This window comes from Pantherophis guttatus, chromosome 2 (assembly GCF_059756535.1).
Source record: "Pantherophis guttatus breed Tessera chromosome 2, ASM5975653v1, whole genome shotgun sequence".
Classification (NCBI taxonomy): Eukaryota; Metazoa; Chordata; class Lepidosauria; order Squamata; family Colubridae; genus Pantherophis; species Pantherophis guttatus.
In genome coordinates, this window is record NC_142064.1 from 180,339,120 (window position 1) to 180,362,200 (window position 23,081).

Sequence of the window (23,081 nt, forward strand, 5' to 3'; positions counted from 1 at the left end):
TTCCCTCATTCATTCAGTGATAACGTAAATGGGAAAGAAACAACAAATACTAACCATTTGAGCCAACCTATTCTAAGTTTTAAAAATTGGCCAAAAGAGAACTGTTCTATAGGATGAAACAATGTTTTACTTTTACACCAACAGGCTGAAATAAGGCAGAGTGGAAACTTGACCTGAGAGGCTGAGATAAAAGGGGTTTGCTGAGTGAAATTCCCACTAGCATCCAGTGTTTTGACCATTTACATTTTTAGGAATTGTATTTACATTTTTAGGAATTGTATTATCACTGCAGTTGGTAGGCTACAAAATCTGTCTTCAGTGATCACAGGATTATGCAAAACAAATTTAATCATAAAGGCATAAAGAAATACACAGTTAGATATTTTTATTTCAATATGGAATCTTGGAACTTAATGCCCTAGCTGCATCTATCTATCTGTGACTTCCTATAAGAGACTATAGAAAGTACCAATTTTCTTGCATGGTTAAACTAGCAATCTGCCATGTAAGGTAACTATCCTCCAGTCTATTCTATTTTGGCAGCGCTACCAATAAGCATTGTTGTTATATACTATTATAATAAAATTGACTAAGAGTTGAAAAGCATATATGTCTTGTGGAGAAAAAGAAAGTGCATTTCTTCATAAATTTGGTTATGTAATTGTGACCATTCAAGGTACTGTATTAAATATCAAGTATGTTGAAAATAAAATAAAATTTTAAATGGCTAACCCCTAAAACTACACTTTGCAGAAAAAAACTCCGAAGATTTTAATAAGACATGCACACATAAGAAAAAAAAATACTGAGTGAAAACACAAATTTAATTTTGAAAGCCGAGCTCACTAATATTTTATTTTACTCTTTCTATTGTCAGCTGAGTCCCTGAGAAGTTTAACAAAAAGCTTTGAGTTTTACCACGACTGAAACATAATTTAAAAGATTGCTTTCTTACTTAATCGGCAGTCTCTCTAGCTTTCAATTCCAAATGAAATCTCAGAATATAATATCATTAGGCAACTCTCCCATAACGCTTTTTCATATTAGAAACTGTGGGCTGCCATGTGTAAAGAAAAAAAAAATCCAGCACCCGTTACTATTCTGCAATAACATAGGAATAAACACTATTAAAAATATTAAACAGAATATTTATTCATTCACTCCATTCCTTAAAATTAAGAAGGAAAAACAGAAGCTTGTTTCATGGAGAAGAAAAGCTTTTGAAAAAGTGAACAGTACTAGACCCAGCCTAGTATTAATTCAGATATGCACATACAATCTGAGGGTTGAGTTTAGGAATAAGTTGATCACATAATTTATTGTATCTATTTAACTAAAAATAGTTACGCTGCTCCAGAAGAGCTTAATAGAGAGCCAAAGCAACATAACATGACTTACTGGATGTAATTCAGACATGCTACCAGGTGCTTTTATTTACTTCGGCATACAAGCAAGCCTCGCTGCTAAATTGTAAAATTGTGCCTTAAACATTCAAAATGTAAAAATGAAAATGCTCTATTCATTAGAGAGGAACTATGAAAATGTAAATGAAAGAGAAAACATTCAGATGCAAATGTGGCAATCTCTAGCATACATAATAGGATTTCACAACATCAAGGTCCTTATGTTGGCTTTTCATAGACAGATGCATTGGCATAAATATTTAGGATTGGAGTGCCAACGAACTGAGTTCTAGGACTGTTGCCATATTATAATATTGTATTTATTTACAAGAAAAGTTTTGTGGCATTTAAATTAAATGTTTTTTTCAAAATAATCATAGACTAAAGCATATAATCTACTTTTTGCTTTCACTGGAAAATATAGCAATAGTTCAATGTTTAGAAGCCATCTTCTAAACTTCCTCTTGTTACTTGGCCAACTACTGATAATAAGACAATTATATTGTGTTGTAAAAAAGAAAGTTGTATTACTTACAATCATCATATTACACACTATCTTTCAATAGTGTATAATAATATAACACAAAACATAAGGATTTGTAACATAAAACAATAATTTTAAAGAAATCCTTAAAGAACGAGCAAAATAAAATAGCAAGGGTTCCAAGGCAGAGAGAGGAAATTTTCCATTCATTTCCAAAAGAGACATGAAAAGAATATAAACTAAAAAACAAAGAAGAAAACATTTTGACACCTGTTCTTTATTCCTTGCAAAGAGTAGAGTTTCATAGAAGATAGAAATTGAATAAGATCGTTTTGGATAGTCTTATGTAATGATGGCCTTAAAGCTTCTTAATTAATTCAAAACTAATTTTGAAATATGCTTAGTACTAATTCAAGTTCAATAAATATATTTTCTAGGTTCAGTTTGTTCTTGATCTATGGCCCTTCTGGAAAGGGTGACTTGGTTACAATAATTCATGTATTGAATCAGAATCAGAATCAGAATCAAGCTGGAAGGGAACTTGGAAGTCTTCTAGTCTGGCCCCCTGATCAAGGAGACCTCTACCATTTCAGACAAGTGACTGTCTGTACATCAAGTTTGGATTTCTGCAATGCATTGCATGTGGGTTTCCCCCAGCAGTAGATAAAGGAGTTGTGGCTAGTGCAAAATGCTGCAGCTTTTTCTGAAGCAGGTAACCTTTTGCAAACAACTTGCAGTCTATTCTGAAGGAGCTGCTAATTTGTGATACGAGTCAAATTCAATGTACAAGGCTTAAACCTCAATATCTAAAAGAGTGCTTTCCTTTTAAATAAGACTGGCACCAGCTTAAGAATTTCCTGTTTACCTATTCAAACTGGTTCTGTATTAAATCTGAATTAATTTAATACTATCAAATCAATCAAGTCTTAGTTTTTAAACTTTTTATGATTTAAGTATTTTTTTATTTTAAGACTGCTTTAATTTGAATTATTTATTTTTTAATCAATATACTAAAACTCTTACCGTCATTAGCTTTAACTGGGCAAAACACTGCACCACAGGAGAAGAATTTTTTAAACCAAATGGTAATAATAGTCAAAATGTGGCCAATATCTGAGACCCATGATTCTCGTGGAATTGAAATTGAGCAAATTTTATAAAACAATTTTAATCATAAAATCATTATAAATAGTTTATGGCAGAATGCAACATGTCATAAAATATTTCTGTGCTTATTTTTGATTCTTCAATATGGCTATTTTCAAGACAATATACCCTAACTTTTCCAGCAAAGGCAGTAAATTATGGCTGAAGATATTGGGGTATCTATTAAGGAAATATCTCTGAAGGAATGACCAATGGGGTGAGAGTTGTCTAGCTCCTTATCATACCTTAACTGTTTATGTATTCCCCTTTGCTTTATTTTTTAAAACTGAAAAGTAAATTAAACATAACAAACAAACAAATAACCAATAAGTAACTTTAATCTTCTCTGATATTTGCTTATGACCTTTTAAAACTATCTAATTATAATGCTATTTATTACGTGTAGATAAGCTAAAACTGTTTTAAGAGCCAATATTATCTGATTGTGGTTCCATCAGAGATTATTTATTGTTAGGGCATACTGCAGCCCAACCATCTTTTTGAGAAAGCAATAATACATAGAGTGGCTTTGATGAACTAAGCATATCATTATCAAATTAAATCTCAGTTTATTTTCCCCAAAACAAATGAGGATTTAAGTCCAATTCAGTAGACTGCTGTATGTTTGGTTGTCCCTAATAATATGATCTTCAATATTCAGAGAAATAAAAGTACAGATTGATGTTACTGTGGCCTAATAATTAACCTTCATACTGTGTTCATCTATAAAAGGAATCTAGATTTGCACAAACAATGGCACCTTCAGCTCAGATCAATTTCAATTAAAGAAAGGTTAGATCTTTCTACAAGGAGAAAATTACACAAGGAAAATGAAAGCATAACAGACCAATATTTAATCCACTTATTTTAAAGTTTTTTTTTAAAAAAAAACTCCCCTTCAAGGTTATTCTGTACTTACAGAGAGGTGAGTAATTTCAATCCATGAAAAGCGTCTGGTGCAATATCTGATATCTGATTCTTGCTGATATCACTGCAAGAAGAAATAAGAGAAGGCAAGACACAGATTTTTTTAAAAAAACTCCTACGCTTCTGAAAACTATGCTTAAAAAATTCTGGCACCCACTTTAGCTCTACTTAAATTGTTGTGTCTGATTCTTGATTATGTTGTTGACTGAAAAGATAATGAATTGTATAAGATAGTCTGGGCTCACTTCAATGAGGCAAAAATTCTTACTGCGGTGAAACATATTTTCCCCAAAAACGCTTTCTTTGCTTAAACTTTTGGTGAAGAAAAGAATCCGTTGAAACTTGGAACAGCCCTAGTGAATAGAAGTAATATAGTCACTTTCTGAAGATAGCACCACCTTACAAAAAGCCCATACAATTCAGCCAACTTTTTTGTGTCATTCTGTATTATCATTTTATGAATAAGCAATATATTTTACTATATCAAAACATCTGAAGTCAAGCTGTATAGTTATTTATTAGCACTAATAGTACCTATGGCTATTCCAATCTGAATTTCAGTCTCACATTTTTCCTCCCTTTCTAACCTAATATTATTGTTGTGGTCTCCACTTGTATTATACTGTTGACTGAAGCCCCAGCATCTCTGATCAGTCTGAGCTTCTCCTTTGGGATTTAAATTATTGAACTTTCTTTCTGCTTTATATGAAAAAGTCTTACAAGAAAGTGTTACTGTGCTGAAAGCAAAGAAAGAAAGAAAGAAAGAAAGAAAGAAAGAAAGAAAGAAAGAAAGAAAGAAAGAAAGAAAGAAAGAAAGAAAGAAAGAGCACTGGCTGCCTCACATGGTTTAATTACTCAATGTGAAGTTAATAAGAACACTGAGCATCTCAAACTGATTCTCAGGGATAGCAGAATTTCTTTGATGCTGGCTATGCACAACAGTATATATTGAACTTATAATAAGCAAATTCATCCGTAATCAATTGGGATTCTCCAAGTTAAAGTATTACACATTGAAACTTTGGAAGTTTGGAGAAAAGGACAGTTCAAACTCAATGTTGTTTTCATTCACAGTCTTAGAAAACCTGTGGTAACAGAGTTGCAAGATACTTTAAAAATAAATTTGCATACATATACCAAGAGAACATTTAATAAGATGTCCAGTGCCCAGGCTGGTCCAGATTTTGTTTTTTGGTTTTTTAAGAGTATCTTCTATTCCTGAGGGCTGAGTATGAGATCAAAACCCTTGAGCCTATCTAGCCTACCATATTCTCTCTTGGAATCTTGGATCTTTTGAGATACATGGCTGTGGAAATGGTGAAAAAATTTTTGCACAATGTAATGGAGACAGTGTATGTTCATTCTTGGACAATCCCTCACTGGATTCAGAAGATTATGCCAATTACTGCTCAGGTTTAAATGTGCCTTTTTGTGACAAGATGCATAATATAATAGATTTATAGAACTATACCTATTTTTGGAATGCACTAATTATTTCTACTTTTTTCAATCTGGCTTCAGTTATGGAAATCGACTTTCATTACCATAATAGGTGACCTGCAGCAGAGAGGCACTTGAATCAAGATTCTGCTTGAATTGTGAGTAGCATTTATCTTCACCCACATGTTCCCTTTGAGTGTCAGTGACCCAGGGCCGGATTTTCCTATAGGCTAACTAGGCTTCAGCCTAGGGCCTCAAGATCAAGAGGGGCCTACATTCCCTACATTCAAATTGTTAGCAAAATTAAAATTACACTTTCACTATAGGTGAAAGGGCCTCATAAGTGGAATAGCCTAGGGCCTCTTTTCACCTAAATCCGGCCCTGCAGTGACCTGAGAATTAGGGAATTCTGATGCAATGGATCTCCTAATTTTGGGGACAACTACTGTTTTATTCCCAGTACTATTTATATGAAACCACTGGGAAAGGTATATATACTTAGGCAGCAATGATGACACTCAGCTTGACGTAATATGCATGTTCTAAGCCAATGTCTAGATACAGTAATGATGTATATGAGAGCAAATAAACCTAAACAAGATGGAGAGTTGGGAATTCAGGGGATAAGAATTGAGTTTGTTCTTAGTTGGGCTGCATTCCTTTAGGAAAAACAGTGACAGGGAGGAATGCCTATTACCAGCTTCATAAATAATGGCAGTTGTACTCTTTTCAATGTTGTTCATGTATTTAAATGCAGTCTACTTGGGCTACCCTTGTGTTTGATCTACACCAACTGGTGTAGAAAGCAGAAGCCAGGTCACTGAGTGAAACACCTAACTGTACCCACATTACACCAGTTTTGATGCAATTACACACATGGATTTTTTCTTTGCCCTATTGCTCTTCATTCTTATATCCATATGATACCTACTGAAGATATTTTGCTTCATCCTGGATGTCCTGTTTAAAATGTATGGATTTAAATGTAGTCCTCTGCATTCTGCCACCATATTCATTGAGACTCATTTTCAAAGAAGTGACTGTAATATTGACTATATTTTTCTTCATTTAAAAAATAAAGAATATCTCTACAATTTCTTGAATATTTTTCATGACCATCACCTATATATTTTAGTTCCGAAATCAAATTTAAGTAGACCTGTAATAGCACTTTTATGTTTTGCTCTTTTTACGAAACTCCCTTTTTACTATCAATGTAAATTTAGAATAATTATACTGAACTTGTCAAGTGTTTTCAACACCGACATTGGCATCAATATTAAAAAGATTACTACGTTGTTTTTTGAAAATTGAAGTTATTTCATGTCAAACTAAATAAGAATACTACTTTTGCTAGCAAATTGCACTTAGATAATTTTTCTTTCCAAGAACAAGGAACTTAAGTAAATTTAAATAAATAAATAAATAAATAAATAAATAAATAAATAAATAAATAAATAAATAAATAAATAAATAAATCTTAAAACAGTTCATGGATAGTACAGAAAGGATAGAGTAGCTTATTTTAATGGTTTAATTGTCATGTAGTATTAGATACACTGCCTCCATAGCACTAAGAAGACACCCCCATTTTAATCCCTGCTGGGCTAAATTTATGAGTTTAAATACAAATACATTAAGTAGGTTTAATTTTTGCATGAGCAGTTTTCCTTTACTTTTTGTCACATCTTTTCTACTGTTTTATACTAGCTTGTCTCAAAGAGTGAACTTTTAGAAATACAAGTGACACTGCCAACAAACTCTACTTCCCCAACCTTGCTTCATGAGATAGAAGAAACTTGGGATAAATTTAAATAAATGTGGGCATTAAGGGGAGAACAGGAGGAGAAATCAGCCCATTTTTAAATACTGTACCTAGGAAATCAGCTTTTCTTCAGAAAGTAAAAACTAGAGGAATATGTCCAATTGTGTCAAATTCAAGAATTACACACACAATTTTGTATAAATATGGAATTCTGGATACCCTGGTGACAAAATTAGAACTTTCCCTACATGGCTGCCTCAAAGAATGGTAAAATATACTGAAAATATTAAGCATACCAAGACATTTAATTTACTTACATTCTTTTAAGTTTCTTATATTGAGAGAAGGCTCCAGGAGGAATGGCCTTTATGGAATTCTGCTCTAAACGGCTGAAAATAAAATGAAAAGCATAAATGCCAAAATTGCAAAGGTACACGAACAATCCTTGGTATTTCATTTTTATTATTTATATAACTTTTGCCAAGATAAAGCTTCTTTTGAAAATCATATTTAAGCACAACAAGCAAAAGCAAAAGAATCACAAAATATGGATTTAATATTATTAATAGCAGAATGAGAAACATTATAATAAGAAGCAGGAGTAGCATGTGTGGTCAATTGTTCCATATGCTTTCTATAAATGGAAATAGTGGCATAATAGATTTTCTCAGCAAAATCCAGGGAAATGTTGTGTCTTTCTAGAACAGATCTAAGATGAGAAATGAGTATATCAGAGGAACACAGGAAGCAAAGGTCCTGTTGAACAAAGATATTTTCACTTGTTCAGCATTACAGTTTAGATAGAAGGTCAAATAGAATATTAGATATTTAGCATATTGGACTATATGATCCCAAGGTCCTTTCAGGCCTTACATTCTATGATTCTAACATCATTATAAAATTGAAAAGGATAGTCTTTAATATATTCCATAATACTTTGTAAACAACTTTAAATTGTTTTTAGAACAGTGAATGTACTGTTGTACATTGAACTCTATTGTAGAGTTCTGAAAGATATCCTTGAAAAATATCTCACAGGCCTACAGTTCTGTGATCTTTTTTGATATACCAAGAATCAGGGTGTTTTTTTGTTTTTTTTTAAATCTTTGGGAGTTTTATTTCTGAGACTTCAACAACTGTTCAGGTCAAATGACAAGAACAATTTCCTTCACTTTCTCTAATAAAATTGAAAATACTGCACAGAACACACAGCAGCTTGATAGATTCAGAGATATTCTGAACATGATATAAGAGCAAGTCCCTTTATATTCTGGCTTTATTATTGTCTTTTAAATAACTTTTGCTATCCAGACCAGACTTTCAACAAAGCAATAAAAATAGCAAGCAAGAAAAAAAAATGTACTAAAAGCCAACAAATGATCTTCTAGCAATAAAAATCACAATATATCCTGTACAACTCTATTTCAAGGTTCACCATTTTTTGTTATCTCTCTATGAGTACTAGAACTCTACATCAAAACAATAAGGCAGCATTGTGTGTGTGTTTTGTGTGTATATGTGTAAAGGCACAGAAACGAATTCTGTCTTAAAGCCAGGGTATTAATTGGTAGTAACAGAACTGCGTGTAATTTACTGTATTGATAAATATATGTTATTAATATATGCATGTCATTTATATAGGAAAAATAATACAGATGGTTGACATAGAAGGTTACATTATATAGAAGAAAAAAATAGTATGGATATATAAATAAATACATGTCTGGTAATCCCTGTTATAATGTATTTAAATATGAAATTATGTTCCTTTTGGTGAACTATTTCCCAGCAAAGAGCTGGTGGTTTCAGATTTTAAATAACTTACTTAATTTCACTCATAAAACCACATGAACAGATAACTGCCATATCAGTGGATATGTAGCATGAGTGAATGCAAAAATGAGTCAATATAAAGAATAAAAATTCATCTCTGGAACAATCTCTGATATATAAGTTTGTTGACCAGAGATATGAAGTATACTTTTAAAAATGATTCAGGAAATCATGTGTGATATCCAAGATACAGATAAATCACCAATGTCTATCAATAACTTTTTATATTTTAATAACCATATTTGTATAGAATATCATTGCTTGATAGAAGTGGTAGTTGATTTACAACAAATAATTTACATAATACTAGAATCAAGCTTTTTCTTCTAGCTCAATGTTTAAATATTCATTAAATAACAAATAACTTGGCTTCTTACCATACTGTTATTAACTGTAAGCATATTTGTTAATTGATTAATACCGTGTTTCCCTGAAAATAAGACCCTGTCTTATATTTTTTTGAACTCTGAAATAAGCACTTGGCCTTATTTTCAGGGAGGGCATGTGGAACAAGATCCTGCCGTCTTATCCGATTTCCAGCTCTGCATTTAAATGTTTTTTGGGAGGGCTTATTTTCAGGGGGAGGCTTATTTTAGTGCATGCGCTCAACAGCCTGGTTGGGCTTATTATCAGGGGATGTCTTATTTTCGGGGAAACAGGGTAGAAGGTGGTTGATCAGTCAATCTTTACTAAGCTGTAAAACAAAATCAGTCTGTTGGTAGGTTGATGATGTAGAGGAACAGTAAAGCCTTTCCCTGAACAACTGAATGTGTTCAGTATCCATGAATGTTGATTGTAACAGAAAAGAAAATATCTAGACTGAGGTATAAAGAACAATTTTTCTGAGGACCTTTTAGCTTCTATTGCTCGGAGCATGACATGCCTGACTGGCTGACTAGTACTTTCAGCAGCATTTTCTTTTACGTTCTTTTACGTTTCTTTTACGTTGAAAATAAGCATTGGATAAGTTCATACTTTATCATGCTACACTGTCTAAACTGAACAATTATGCTTCATAATTACACTTTATAGCTTGGTATGGTGTGTGAGCCCACTTTTTTTTCACTGCAGGTTTCCCAAAATAATAAATTTAAGATTTTGTTAAAGCAGGAATCCTAAACATAGACTGTCTAGCAGTCTCACCCAAAAAGGGCATTAAGAAAGTAGTTAGTAACAGTAATATTCTAGAACCCATGTATGGATTTGTTGAACAATGATTTTTGGATTTGTAAAGGGTAAAGGGGTAAAGGCAGAAGTGAATAATGTGTCTAATCATATAGTAGGGATGAATAAAATAATTTGCTTGTAGTTGTTACAAGAAGGATCATGAGTTTTTTAAAAAAATACTTTTTCAATTTCTTTCTTTCTTTGTTCTTTTCTTTTTATTTGCACTTTGTATTACCTTTTTAATATTGTTTTATTATTATTTCTGAGCTTAGTTGGCCTTATTGTTTAGTGTTGAAAAAAATTTGCAAAGTTTTTCATTAAAAGTATTTTTTTAAAAATTGACTGAGTTTGTTATATTTATACCAGAAAGATGTGCTGACAGTTATCATGAACATCTTCCCTTGAAACCAGAGTTCCACTATATTTGCTCAAAAGTGTTAGGACTATGCCAGGTGAGAGGCCACAAAAAGAAGACAGAAGAAAAAAAACATTTGCTGATGTATTTTTAAGGAATCTCTCACTTCTTGATGTGAGATGATGGATCTTGAGAGCAAAAGACATGATGGAATCACTGGGAGCTTTCCATGGTGCTGCTTTGTTTTGTGAAGTTAATGCAGAAGAATCAAGTTGCAACTTCTTTTGGGATGCTCAAAAGTTATATTACCTGTCTATGTGAATGTATTTATATGTGCACACATTCATGAAATAGAGGCACTTATACTAGGCATTTCGTAATATTTTCATAAATTAGAAAACATTACTAAGCACTAATAAGCAGCTAAATCTTTCATAGCATTTGAAAAGACACAGTTGACACCACAAAAACAATAATAAAACAAATCAGAGAACAGATTTTCCATTGTGGAAAAGAACAATCAAAACACATTTTTCTATGCAATCATCTTCAGTAGATAACTGCTAGTTAGGATAATATTACTTAACTGATGCATTTTTTCTGGAAATAAGGCTAAAATACTGAGGCAGAAAATATGAAAGTATCAAACAAAAATACACATTATGCTACATTCTTGGCAATTAAATCAGAGATGCTAACCATTGGATATGAAAGGATTCTGACAATCCTTTCTTATCAAACACTGCTTTTTCAAAGAAGATGTGTGACTAGTAGAATTCAAATTAACCAGAAAACAAATAATAACAAACATATCTTTTCATGAAGTTTAGTTCCTTCCATATATTTCTATAAGTTATAAGGAAGTTATCCTTTAGCTATTGAAAAAATCAAAATACCAATAATCAATTATACCAAATGCAAATAATATAACATATGAAAGCAGCAATAGCTACGTCTTTTTAAAAGTGCCCATTGAACTGGTTATAACACTAGGGATTTCTGTTTTGGGATGTTATTCCAGATGATAAGCATTGCAATCACTAAAGCTTTGTATCTGGTGTCCCAGTAGACAATCCACTTTATATAAATCAATATTGTAATAGTAACAAAAATCAGGGGAACCATTCTGTATCCAATTTAATGTGATTGTTTGATTGATTTCTTACTATAATAACCAATCATGTTATTTTTTAAAAGGACAAAATAGTTTGGAGTTGAAATGTCAACACCGTATTGTTTAATTTTACAAAAAATGTTTTTGATAAAGCCATCAAAATTTGTGTGTGAACATAGTGGTCCTAAGAACACCTGTACTTCTATGGTTGTTAACTGGTGGGAAAAAAATAAACAAGCAAAAGGAAGGAATAAATGAACAAATTTCTAAACACAGGAAATTAAATAAAATGAAGATTCTTCAGGGATCTCTGCTGCCGATAGTCTTTCTGAACTTGTTATCTTTGAGGAAAGTAGTGCACAAGTTTGTGAATGATATTTAGGGTGGAAAAGCTTTAAAAACTCTAGAACAACCTCTTTAAACTGAGTAAAAGGTTAATCAAATGGCAAATTCAGTTCAATTTCTATCACTATCAAGTAAGTGATAGATTTCTTTAAGCCTGCAAAAGAGAAAGAACATTCGAAGAAAAAAAAACAGAAGCAGGATATAAACAGGTCCCCATAAATGGTTTACTTAATTGAAGGTCTACTGTATCTATTTTTCTCTTCTTTCATTTAATTAATCAGTTCATTTCATTTACCATTTAGTTCACTTATATTTCAAGTTGCAATCTTCTATATTTTTACTAGCCATCATAGCTTTGGTCAATTGAGTCTTCTGCAATGGCAAGTCAAAGAACTGAATTTAGGTCAAGTGCCTGGAAGCCTGTGATTTACTAATAAATTAAGCCCATTTCTATCATTGTTTTCTCTAATAAATGATTCTGAATTTAATCCTTAAAAATAAGCACTATAATTGTTTTTGGGTCAACCCTAAACATTCATTAAATCACTGATTTTATTCATCAGTGAGTGATTCACACATACTTATTTAACATTTTAAAATGTCATTTTGCGAAGTTTGAAAACTCATTATATAGCTGGTCACAAGAGAGATATGTGAACCAATACCTGCTTTAAACTCTACATGGAACTAAGTCAAAGAAACTGAATTTGACATTTATTATTCCATGTTATTATAAAAGCATGCTATAATCCAAAAAGATAACTGTCTTAGGTTCCAGTGAAAACCCCACAAATCTCTATTACTTTTAAGATTAAAAAAAGTAATGAGAGGCACTGAAGTCCATATGTTTTAAGAAATGAAACACACACACACACACACACAATACATATATTTCAATTAATGCTAGTTATTTTGACAGATCTTTCTATTTTGCCTTTCTCTCAGAAGGCAGGTTAATCTTGTTTGCAACTGAGTTTTACTTACCACTATAGAGAAGAACATGAAAACCAAGCTGAAGATCTAACCTAAATTCAGTGTTATATTCTTACATTCCCTAATCCGTAAAAATAAAATTGGGTGAAAATACTAAAAATCTATGAATTTAAATACATTTTTAGTATTTTCACCCAAGTTCATTTTCATGGATTAGGGAATATAAGAATGTAATATTGAATTTAGGTTAGATCTTAGCTTGCTTTTCATATTTTTGACTTTCTCTATAATAGTAACTATTTTCTATGTAAATTTATTCATTTTGCATGTAAATGCATGTAAGTTCATTCTTAGTGTTAAAACTATTATATTTTGCTTTTTGTTTAATATCAATGGAGTTAATAAGCAAGTAGCATAACTAGTTTCTGGATACCACACATTCACACAAATTTTTAACAGCTCTTTGAAACTGGCAAGTAATTAATAAACAGTATTAAAAATCACTCTGAATGTTTAAAATATAAATGCTAATCATTTAACTCAGCAATTGATGTGTTATTTGTATCTCAAAGCAACATTTTTGAATGGGAAAGGAGCAGATTGTTCTCTTATGAAATGACAGTTCTACCAACCAACTTTTGCCGCTTTTATATAATAAAGTTTGATGGCAAGAATGTCGAAAATAATGCATATAAGAAATTAAATGAAAATGAAAATGTTCTCTTATTCTACTCTAAAATTTCAGCAAAAAATATTTAAAAAAATCCTAAGTGATTGACATTAAAGACAGATGATAGAAAAAATGGTTGTGTTAAGCTGGTTGATTTATGAGGGTCTCTTTTTAAATTTATGTTGACTTTATGTAGCATTAAAATTAAAATTAAAATATTTAAAATTAAGTATAGCCTCTGGGAAACGGATACCGCCTCTACCATATAGCCTTCAAGAACATGACATTTCTCTCTTGGACTGAATTACACTATCAGAGAAAAGGAAACAAAGGAAGGAGTTCCTAACTATTTTTGTAATGGTTAAGAACAATTTATAGGACTTTTTGCAACATGTTGCTGATTCACAAATAGCTTGCATAAAAACATAAGCACAAATCTAATAGAACATTATATGTTATCTCCCTCTAGCTACCACATCCTGAAAAATCTATGTAAATCTTGCTTAATTTTGTCCTGTATGGATGGATACATGTGGACATACCACCAGTAAGGTCATGGTCTCCAGATACCTATAGTTTTTATTTCATAAGAAAGCTGATGGTTTACTTGGGAAGTATTCTTGGGGATTATAGATGTTGCTGAAGACTGATGCTTTTTCTTTCTTTCTTGCCTGCTTCACATTTTTATTTTGATTGTTTTAATGGAAGCAGGTCAAATTGGAAGCTAGTAGTATTTGGGAGGGGAGGGTTGGACTACCCTGAACTTTACATTGGGGCACTAGAGTTGAGATACTTACATTTCCACAATATTTTCTGGTAGGTTGCCTGGAAGTTCAGTTAAACCCTTTCCCCGACAGTCCACAATATTGTTACTGCAAGTGCAAGCAGATGGGCAATTGACAGAATTGGCATTGCAGGATGGTGGTTCAGCATGTGAACCTGAAAAGGAAAAGATTTGAAATGTAGTGGGGGTTTTTTTAACGTTAAAATTGATTAGCCTGAGTGGTGTTATTGGTAGTCTAACTAAAAGATTATCACCTTTAAATGTTATGAAAAGCCATCAAAGAGAGAAGCCTTCCTTGAAAATTTATTGTCATTTAAATATTGTATGATATTTTACCCTATTTCTCTGAAAATAAGACCCAATCGGAAAATAAGTTCTAGCATGATTTTTCAGGATGCTCGTAATATAAACCCTATCCCCAAAATAAGCCCCTGTTAAGATTGTCAGCCAGGTGGATACATTTAGTATCATATTTTCTCCAAAATAAGACCTAACCAGAAAATAAGCTCTAATGCGTCTTTTGGAGCAAAAATTAATATAAGACTCAGTCTTATTTTCGGGGAAACACGGTATGTAAATGAATTATATTACAGTTTTAACTCCAAGCTTTATTTTGTTTTCTTTCCTGCTGCCTCCTTCAATGTATTTGTTCCAGACATGCTGCTGGAGCCAATCTGGAGAAGCCCCAGTGAGAGAAAGGAGGAATGTATTCCACAAGTGATATTGTTCCATTATCAGAGATACCATATATCAGTTGATATAATAGTTAGCAATGCAACCAAACAAAATCTTACATACATGTCTGTGTTCTCCTTGAGAACACAGGAATCACTCTACATATTTTTAAGATTAATTTAATAATCTTCCTAGACTCCAGATTCTATTCTTCAAAATACCTTGATGTCTGTTGAGGATTGCATTGTGTATTTTAAGAAAGGAACAAAGTACTAATTTTTTTTTTGATTCTGCCATAAAATTCTATTGCTGTTTGTTGTTAAAAAAAACCCTAAACAAATTAATCTAATATGAAAAACCAATAGTTCAACTTTCATAAAAAATGAATTCTGAAAGCCTTTTAAAAAGCCAGAAAGGAGACCAGTTCCTTCAATTCAATAGGAAGTTTCCAAAGTCAACCAAGGCTGACATTGAAAAATCTTGATTCCAAGCTGTTCCTAGTTTGTCTCCAGATGTCTTCAAGTGGTATGAAACATCATAATACATAAAGTGTTTGATTAAATAATATGGATCCAAAAAAAAAATGAGAAATTTATACTTCATCTGGAAACGAACTAGAATCCAATGTGGCCTATTACCAATTTAAATTTGCAGACTAGATCTAAAAGCAGCCTCATGTAGACAAACCTGGAGGAATTAAAAGAAGCATCAGTGTCATAAAGTCATTTTAAGCCATGGTTTATGACTGTACCTCCTGAATTAACGCTTCCCTTTTTTCGTAGAAATGCAATTCAGAAATATGAGGGTCATTAGAATATTGATAACATTTAGTTTCAAATTATTTTTTTTAATACAATCTCTTTTATTCCCTTAGAATGTTTATATATCCCGTTTATTAATGTATGTTTAACTTTTTTTAAAGATTACCTAAAATAATCACATTTCTAAGTAGTATATAAAACACAACTATACATAACATACACAAACCAACATATTAAACTTAAAGAAAGGATATTATTTCTTGTAAGGTTTGCTTATCTGTTTGTTAAAGCATTTATTTATTTACTGCTGGGTAATACCTTTTTTTTATTGAGATGAGTACAGTTTTGTGTACAGTATTTAAAGGTTTTCTTTTTAATTACTAAGGCAATACTGATTTACAAAACAAGAATTCATTAAACATCTTCCCCACACAGAACAGTCATTTTCCAAAAGCATTCTGAATATATTATGGAAGATAATTTCCCACATTTATGTTGAAAACATTAAAATGCATTGAAAAACAGAAGTTTGATGTATCATTAACAGATATCACTGAAAAATTCTTTGAAAAAAGCAATAATAGATTGGATTAGAAAATATATTTCTATGTACATATGTGATTATGAAAGCCATCAACTGAAATATAGCCTCAATTCCCTAAAGATGAAAAACCTGAAACTCTATAACCTTGCCTGATATATCAAGAGTGTATTTGTCTCTTGATAAAAGAAAGAGAATTATTGGGATCTTTTTACTGTATGTTTCTGAAATGTCAGAGTTTCCATTGAGAATTCATGGCCTTGACACTTGAGATATTGTTAGCAAAAGTGCGACTGAAAAAAGTTGTCATCTCTCTTTTGATCTTTCAACATGACTTAGGATGTATTGGAAAAGAAATGAATGCAGGCACAGAAGAATAAGCAATTCCGGTCCATCAGTTATTAAAAAAAGTTTGTTTAACAAAGAATGCTAAAAGAAGAGCACCACTACAGAGAAGTTCTATGATCATGTATGGGTTTTTTGCATTTCTTACAAATACCAGAATCCTGTACACCAGTTTGTGTACTCTATATACATTCCTTAAGCAACATGGAATTATTCACATTTGCATAGTAAGCTGGTCCTGAACTTTGGTATGATTTTAAAATCAGTTCAAAATAATGTAAAGATCACAATTGTGTTGTGCAGGGATTTTATTCTCCTTTCTTTTGTCACAATATGTATCCACTATGCATTAAATTGAATGCCAGAACTTTACATACATTTGCTAATTTATTCCATTTGTATGCAAGTCAGACATAAAGCTCAGAAGGCATTCTCCTGAGAAATATGATTATATTATTTGGTAATTAGCCTTTTACATTAATACGATCTGAACATTTGGAAAAAAACCCTAAGCATAGAATCATTAACACAGTCCAACAGTTCAGAAAGCCTAGGAACAAATCACAGTAATTTAAAATATTATTACTCTATTTAACTGAGGCATGACTGAATTGGAATTGGCACAGAGTGACATTTAAAAGGACCAACATTACAGTAGTTTATTTCAAGTTAATGTGAAGACTGATACAAAATGAGAGAAGAAAGTGAAATAATGAGGCATTACCTGTACAGACATATTCTTTTTTCTGAACATCAGCTACATTGAACCCTCTCAGGTGAACAGGTGCCATGCAGAAGGTGAATTGTCCAACCGATCGCCTCTGGCGCAGCCAATCCGAAAGCCATGCCAGGTGACAGTCGCAGTATAAATAATTGGAATGAAGCCGCCTACAAAGGATAGAGCAGAAGGAAGGTCAGGCTTGCATTCCTCCTTACGAAAAAGGAGACAATGCCATTAAGACCCTTTTAAAATATTAATCATTCTATGTTTTGCATTGCCTTTGTGAATCAAAGAAATTGACTATAGAACAACTGGAACTTGGAAATAGATTGTATGGCACATAAGCAAGTTTATTCAATCATCATGACTGAACTCTGATAACAGATTTACTTTTGCTTCCTTGTTCAAAAAAAATGGGCAAGGAAAGGTAGCAAAAAGACGACATTCTTAAAAGGTGACGAAGTGAAAACAGAAGTGAAGGCAAACATTTGAATTCTTGCTTTGTCTCACACTTTCTACCCAATCCTTCAATCTTTTCTCAGAAGCCTAAGGAACTTTTGAATCATTATGGGAAGGATGCAAAGAGCTGCACAAAAATTATCAAAAATATCTTTGCCTATTTGTTGTTACTCACAGGACACCAACTATATGCCATCCAGATTAAATCCTTCCCTTTTTCGTGCATAATATTAAACAGGAACAAGGATGGCCCTTATGTTTTAACAACTTCTTACTTACAGAATATAAATGACATTTTGATATTGTAGCCCTTTTGTCTTGTATAGTTGCACTCAGTTTGTCACATTGTCTAGAAAAAAGTTCTGTTAGTAAAAAACAAAGTAGCCTGAAAGTGCAAATAAACTATCAAATATTTCATTTCTACTCTATGAGTCATGACAGGCAGGCATTAAAAGCACAGTTCCCATGACAATGCTGCCATTTCTGTTGGACAGGGTTAAACAAAGCCATCATTCTGACAGACTAACATTACATAGAACGCTGACAAACATAAAGTGCTGTAAAACATAGCCCAATCCATCCACAAAATAAATTAATCATTTCAAAGATCTTTATGCCAGGCCACTGCTGTTGAGTTCAGCAGCGGTGCCTAAACTGACAGTGTCTAGATTTGTATGTTTGCTGATGGCCTGCAGGCACTTTTTTTTTTCCCTGGGAAGCTTCCAAAATTTATGTCCTTGCTAGGATCAATAAAGTCTGAGGTCCTGACTGGCAAGGCAAAGTATGCCGGCTAGCTAGCTGTAAAAAAAATGAAGTTGGGCTTTTCTGTATCTCTTCACTGTCATCCAACAGTTATCCATAATATTAAGCTCGAATAGTACTACCACTATAGTACTCTCACTATAAAAAGCATATATATATCTATTTATCAAAGACCAGGATAAGTAAGAGAGAATGGGAAAAGACTAGTCCCTGAGATTCACATTCAAACTTAACAGTTTTTTAAAAATATATTTAGTTGCTACTGAGCCAATTAACAGTACAAGTTATGCATATTTACTGTAATTGATCTGCTTTAAATAATGGAATTTATTACTCAGATCAGGGTTATTATATTTGTCAGTAACGAACACTGAATACATTTATCTGGCAGTTCTCTAGTTGTATAAAACTAGTTTCAATTTAAGAAAAATATTTTTTTTAGCATTTTTCTTTCTCTATGCTCAATACCCAGGCTGCATTCTGGATTTTAAGCCATATCATTTCTGTTGGAATTCTGCAACATATTGAGTGCATTTAGAAATTTTCCCTTGAGACCAACCAGTGGAAAACAATCTGTCAAGTTTTAACCATTTTATAGAAATATAAAACTATCAGCCAAATTATTTAATTCGTTTTAGTCTATTTTAAATTTTGTATTTATATGTTTTATTCTATGGCTGTTCACCGCCCTGAGTCCTTCGGGAGTAGGGCGGTATACAAATTCAATAAAAATAAATAAAATAAAATAAATAAAAAACTACAATAAGGAGCAACTGGAAAAGAAGTCTCCAATATATGTGTATTAGAATTGTTTGGGTTACTTTTAATCATCAGAAGAGGACAGCCTAATATCTCTGCAGTCATTCATTGTGGCAAATACAACAGGGAAGTCAATATTAATAAAATGAGACAAAATGAATGCAGGTTAATAAATTCTATAAATATAGCTTTCTCATGGAAATGAAAGCAGATCAATGCACAGCAATTCTTATTAGTTCTAAATGAGAATGTTTAAACAAACCCATAAAACAAAACAACAACAACAATGAAAGAAATTAGGAAAGCCATAGAATAATAGATTAATCATAGCAAGAGAGAGGTATTAAGTGCTGCAATGTTATTGTACAGTTTTTCTTAATTTCAAATGAGCTTGAAATTAAGCAAGGTATTCAATCTTCCAGCCATAATGATTTTTTTTCTTAAAACATGAAAGATTGAAATTGACGGTAAAAGGTGACATTAAATGGAAATATTATTAGCCACATCTTTTTGTTTGTTTGTTTTGGTTTTGGTTTTGGTCTGATGAACACCTGAGACTGCAACAAAATAGATGAAACCTAAAATGAAAAATCTAACCTTTTTATTATCATTCAGGTCTTACAATTTTCATTAAGAGCAAGACTGCAAAGAAGCTTCATAAATTATTTGGCAGCATACACGTACTGAAAGAGCCCTTTTAAAATGAATGTGGCTGTATTTGTAGCATACAAAAGATGAATGAATATACTTTGTAATTTCTAAAGGTGTATATTTAGTTACAGCCTAAATTAAATTTCTAGAATATCCCTTTTGTGTCAGCATTCAAGTTTCATAAAATGTAATTGTTAAAATTCAATATAAAAACTCTCTTTGAAATCCCATTTATGACCCCCCTTCCGTTTTCTCCTTTAATTACAGTAAAAGGGAATTAGTCAATATAAGTCTCCAGGGAACTGCATACAAGGCCATCCTTTAAATTAAACTAAAAGGAAAATGGCAGACCACCTTATTAGCCTAGCACATTTACTGATCGATTTGAAATAGACAAGATAAAGCTTAGAATATTTTTATGAAAACTCACAAAAAATATAAACACCTTTTAATTAATAAAAAGTCATATGATGCCAAAATCTATACTCCAATTTCTTGAAACTTTTCTCCTTTGGAAAAAGATAGTATTGTTTTTACTATCTCAATCTAAATGTGTGCTGATATTTATTTTTTAATTTGGAGTGGAGGGGTGTTTTAGAACTTAATTTATTTCTGTAAGAAGGGTAGGGTAAACAGTGCTATCATCTCTGCTTCTCTATCTGACAAAACTTAGTGAGAACAATTCTCTCTGGACAGCTTTCCTGTAAGATTTAATTCAAATAGGGGTATCCATGGACCCTGAAGATCATTGGCTCATTGGATAATTCAATATATGAGATCTCTCTCTCTCTCCCCCTCTCCCACCCTGTCTCTCCCCCTCTCCCACCCTGTCTCTCCTCTCTCTCTCTCTCCCTCCCTCCCCCCTCTCCATCTCTCTCTCTCTCTCTCTTTGTATATCTCTCTATCTCTCTCCTAGCAAATTAAAAAATCTCACATCCATCTATGTGAATTTCACCAAACTAGACTTTTACCCCCTCTTAGAAGAAAAATGAAACACTGAATGACGGAGAAACAAAAACCAGAAGAATGTTTCTGCATAGCAGTAATTGATTCATATACTGTAAGTCTAAAACCAAATTAAAGTCAGAGAGCATTGTGGATAATAAGAGCCAATGATATCTTATATATAGTACTAATGCTACGATATCTACAAGAAGATCCCACCTGCACAATTTGTAATACTCTAAACTGGAAAGTCCATTAGAAACAAAATGGAAGGATATTCTTGCATTTTTTGCACTTAAGAGGCAGGCTACAAAAAGCAGCCCCTTATTGATCTTAGTGGATGACATGTGTACTGACAGATACTATTTAACTTCAAGCTTCACAAATCTGTAATAGAAGAATTCATAGTTAAATGTGTGGAGGAGAAATAGTCTAAAACTATGGTTGCTGTTAATATGTAACTGAACCACAGAGGAGATCTCAACACTGTTAAAATTAAATGGCACCAATATTTAATTCCAAATATAATTTACAAGCAATAAAAATGAAAGGCATTCAAATATAAATCATGAATGTATTCAAGGGAATAAGAAAATAGCGTTCCTCTTGAGGCACTCTTGGCCTCTTTTACTGTATGTACGTTCAAACAATGTTGGCAACCTTCAAAGCAGTTATGCCGTATCTTTGAAGGAGAAGATACTTAGAACAAAAGGTTCAGAGGTGCTTGTTGTTTCACAAAGCACTGCTCCAAATACTTTGTGCAGAACTAGTTATTCTCAGTTGTGTGTTCACATTTATGTTGATTAAGTTGTAAAATTCACTCTATATGGCTAAAAAGAATATCTGGAAGTTGTACATCTGGTGCATGCGAGGTTAAGAAAGATTTAGGGTTTCTGAGTGACAATAGGTCAGCATTTCTTAGGATGAATTCTACTTCATTTTCCCAGACAATCATATTAAGCCGTAATATGGTTTCTTTGATTTAATATTTCTTGTACTTAATATTATTGGTAAAACAGCCCCCAATTTGGTACACTTCAAATAAACTGTGTCTTATTGTGAATTGTGGAGCTAGCCAAATTCAACAACATAAACAACAACAAAATAAAAAAATACAGATTTAAGTGTTGATTTAGCTTTGTATTCTTACCATAGTCCTCATACTCCATCAACACTGCAATAATATTTATATTTCAGCTATTTCTAATTTTTTTTATTGTTTTTCTAGCATCTTAAAGTCAGTGTTGACTCCTTGTAATTGTCTGGACTACTCCATCTTTCAGATTTTAGAAGTTGTTTGCCACTACCTCCTTCCTAGGTGGAGAGGGAGGGATTGGCCCAAGGTGATCCAGTTGATTGTATATTTAAAGCAGGACTAGAACTCCTGGCCTTCCAGTTTCTAAAGGTAAAGGTTCCCCTTGCACATATGTGCTAGTCATTCCTGACTCTAGGGGGTGGTGCTCATCTCCAGTTCAAAGCCGAAGAGCCAGGGCTGTCCAAAGACGTCTCCGTGGTCATGTGGCCGGCATGACTAAACACCAAAGGCGCACAAAATGCCCAAAGGTGGTCTCTATTTTTCTACTTGCATTTTTAAGTGCTTTTGAACTGCTAGTTTGGCAGAAACTGGGACAAGTAACAGGAGCTCACCCGGTTACGCGGCACTAGGGATTCAAACTGCTGAACTGTCGACCTTTCAATCAACAAGCTCAGCGTCTTAGCCACTGAGCCACCGCATCCCCTTTCCAGTTTCTAGCCAGGTGCTTTAACCACTACATCAAAGTGGGTGTTCATATTATAGCTGGCTACATATAAAGAGTATAAAGGCAGCTGAAAATAATGCAATTCCTCTGAGCATTGAAAACCCTGTAGTTGGGAATCCTAACTTTCCTGAAAGATTAATCTTTTGAGTAGAGTTCCACTCAGGGAATACTTCTTCCAGCAAGACGAGAAAGAAGGCAGAAAATTCCATCAATCCTTACTTTGCAGCTCTCTGATGGTTTGAGAGTCTCCATATCATACATGGGCTGAAAAAATCCATCTAACCATTAGATACCAGCAAAAAGCTAGTCTTTGTGGTAATTTGATGGTTGTGCAGA

At 32.7% G+C, this 23,081-nt stretch overlaps 1 protein-coding gene across 1 annotated transcript in view; it reads right to left on the bottom strand.

Annotated features, from left to right (window-relative positions):
• The window catches only part of SLIT3 (slit guidance ligand 3), a 490,388-nt gene that overhangs the window by 166,330 nt on the left and 300,977 nt on the right, over nucleotides 1-23,081 (bottom strand). The window contains exons 8-11 of the mRNA XM_034406116.3: nucleotides 17,413-17,576; nucleotides 14,380-14,521; nucleotides 7,483-7,554; nucleotides 3,953-4,024 (exon numbers count right to left, since the gene is read on the bottom strand). Coding sequence (XP_034262007.2) covers nucleotides 3,953-4,024; nucleotides 7,483-7,554; nucleotides 14,380-14,521; nucleotides 17,413-17,576 — 450 coding nt within the window. The remainder of the gene's footprint in view (nucleotides 1-3,952; nucleotides 4,025-7,482; nucleotides 7,555-14,379; nucleotides 14,522-17,412; nucleotides 17,577-23,081) is intronic.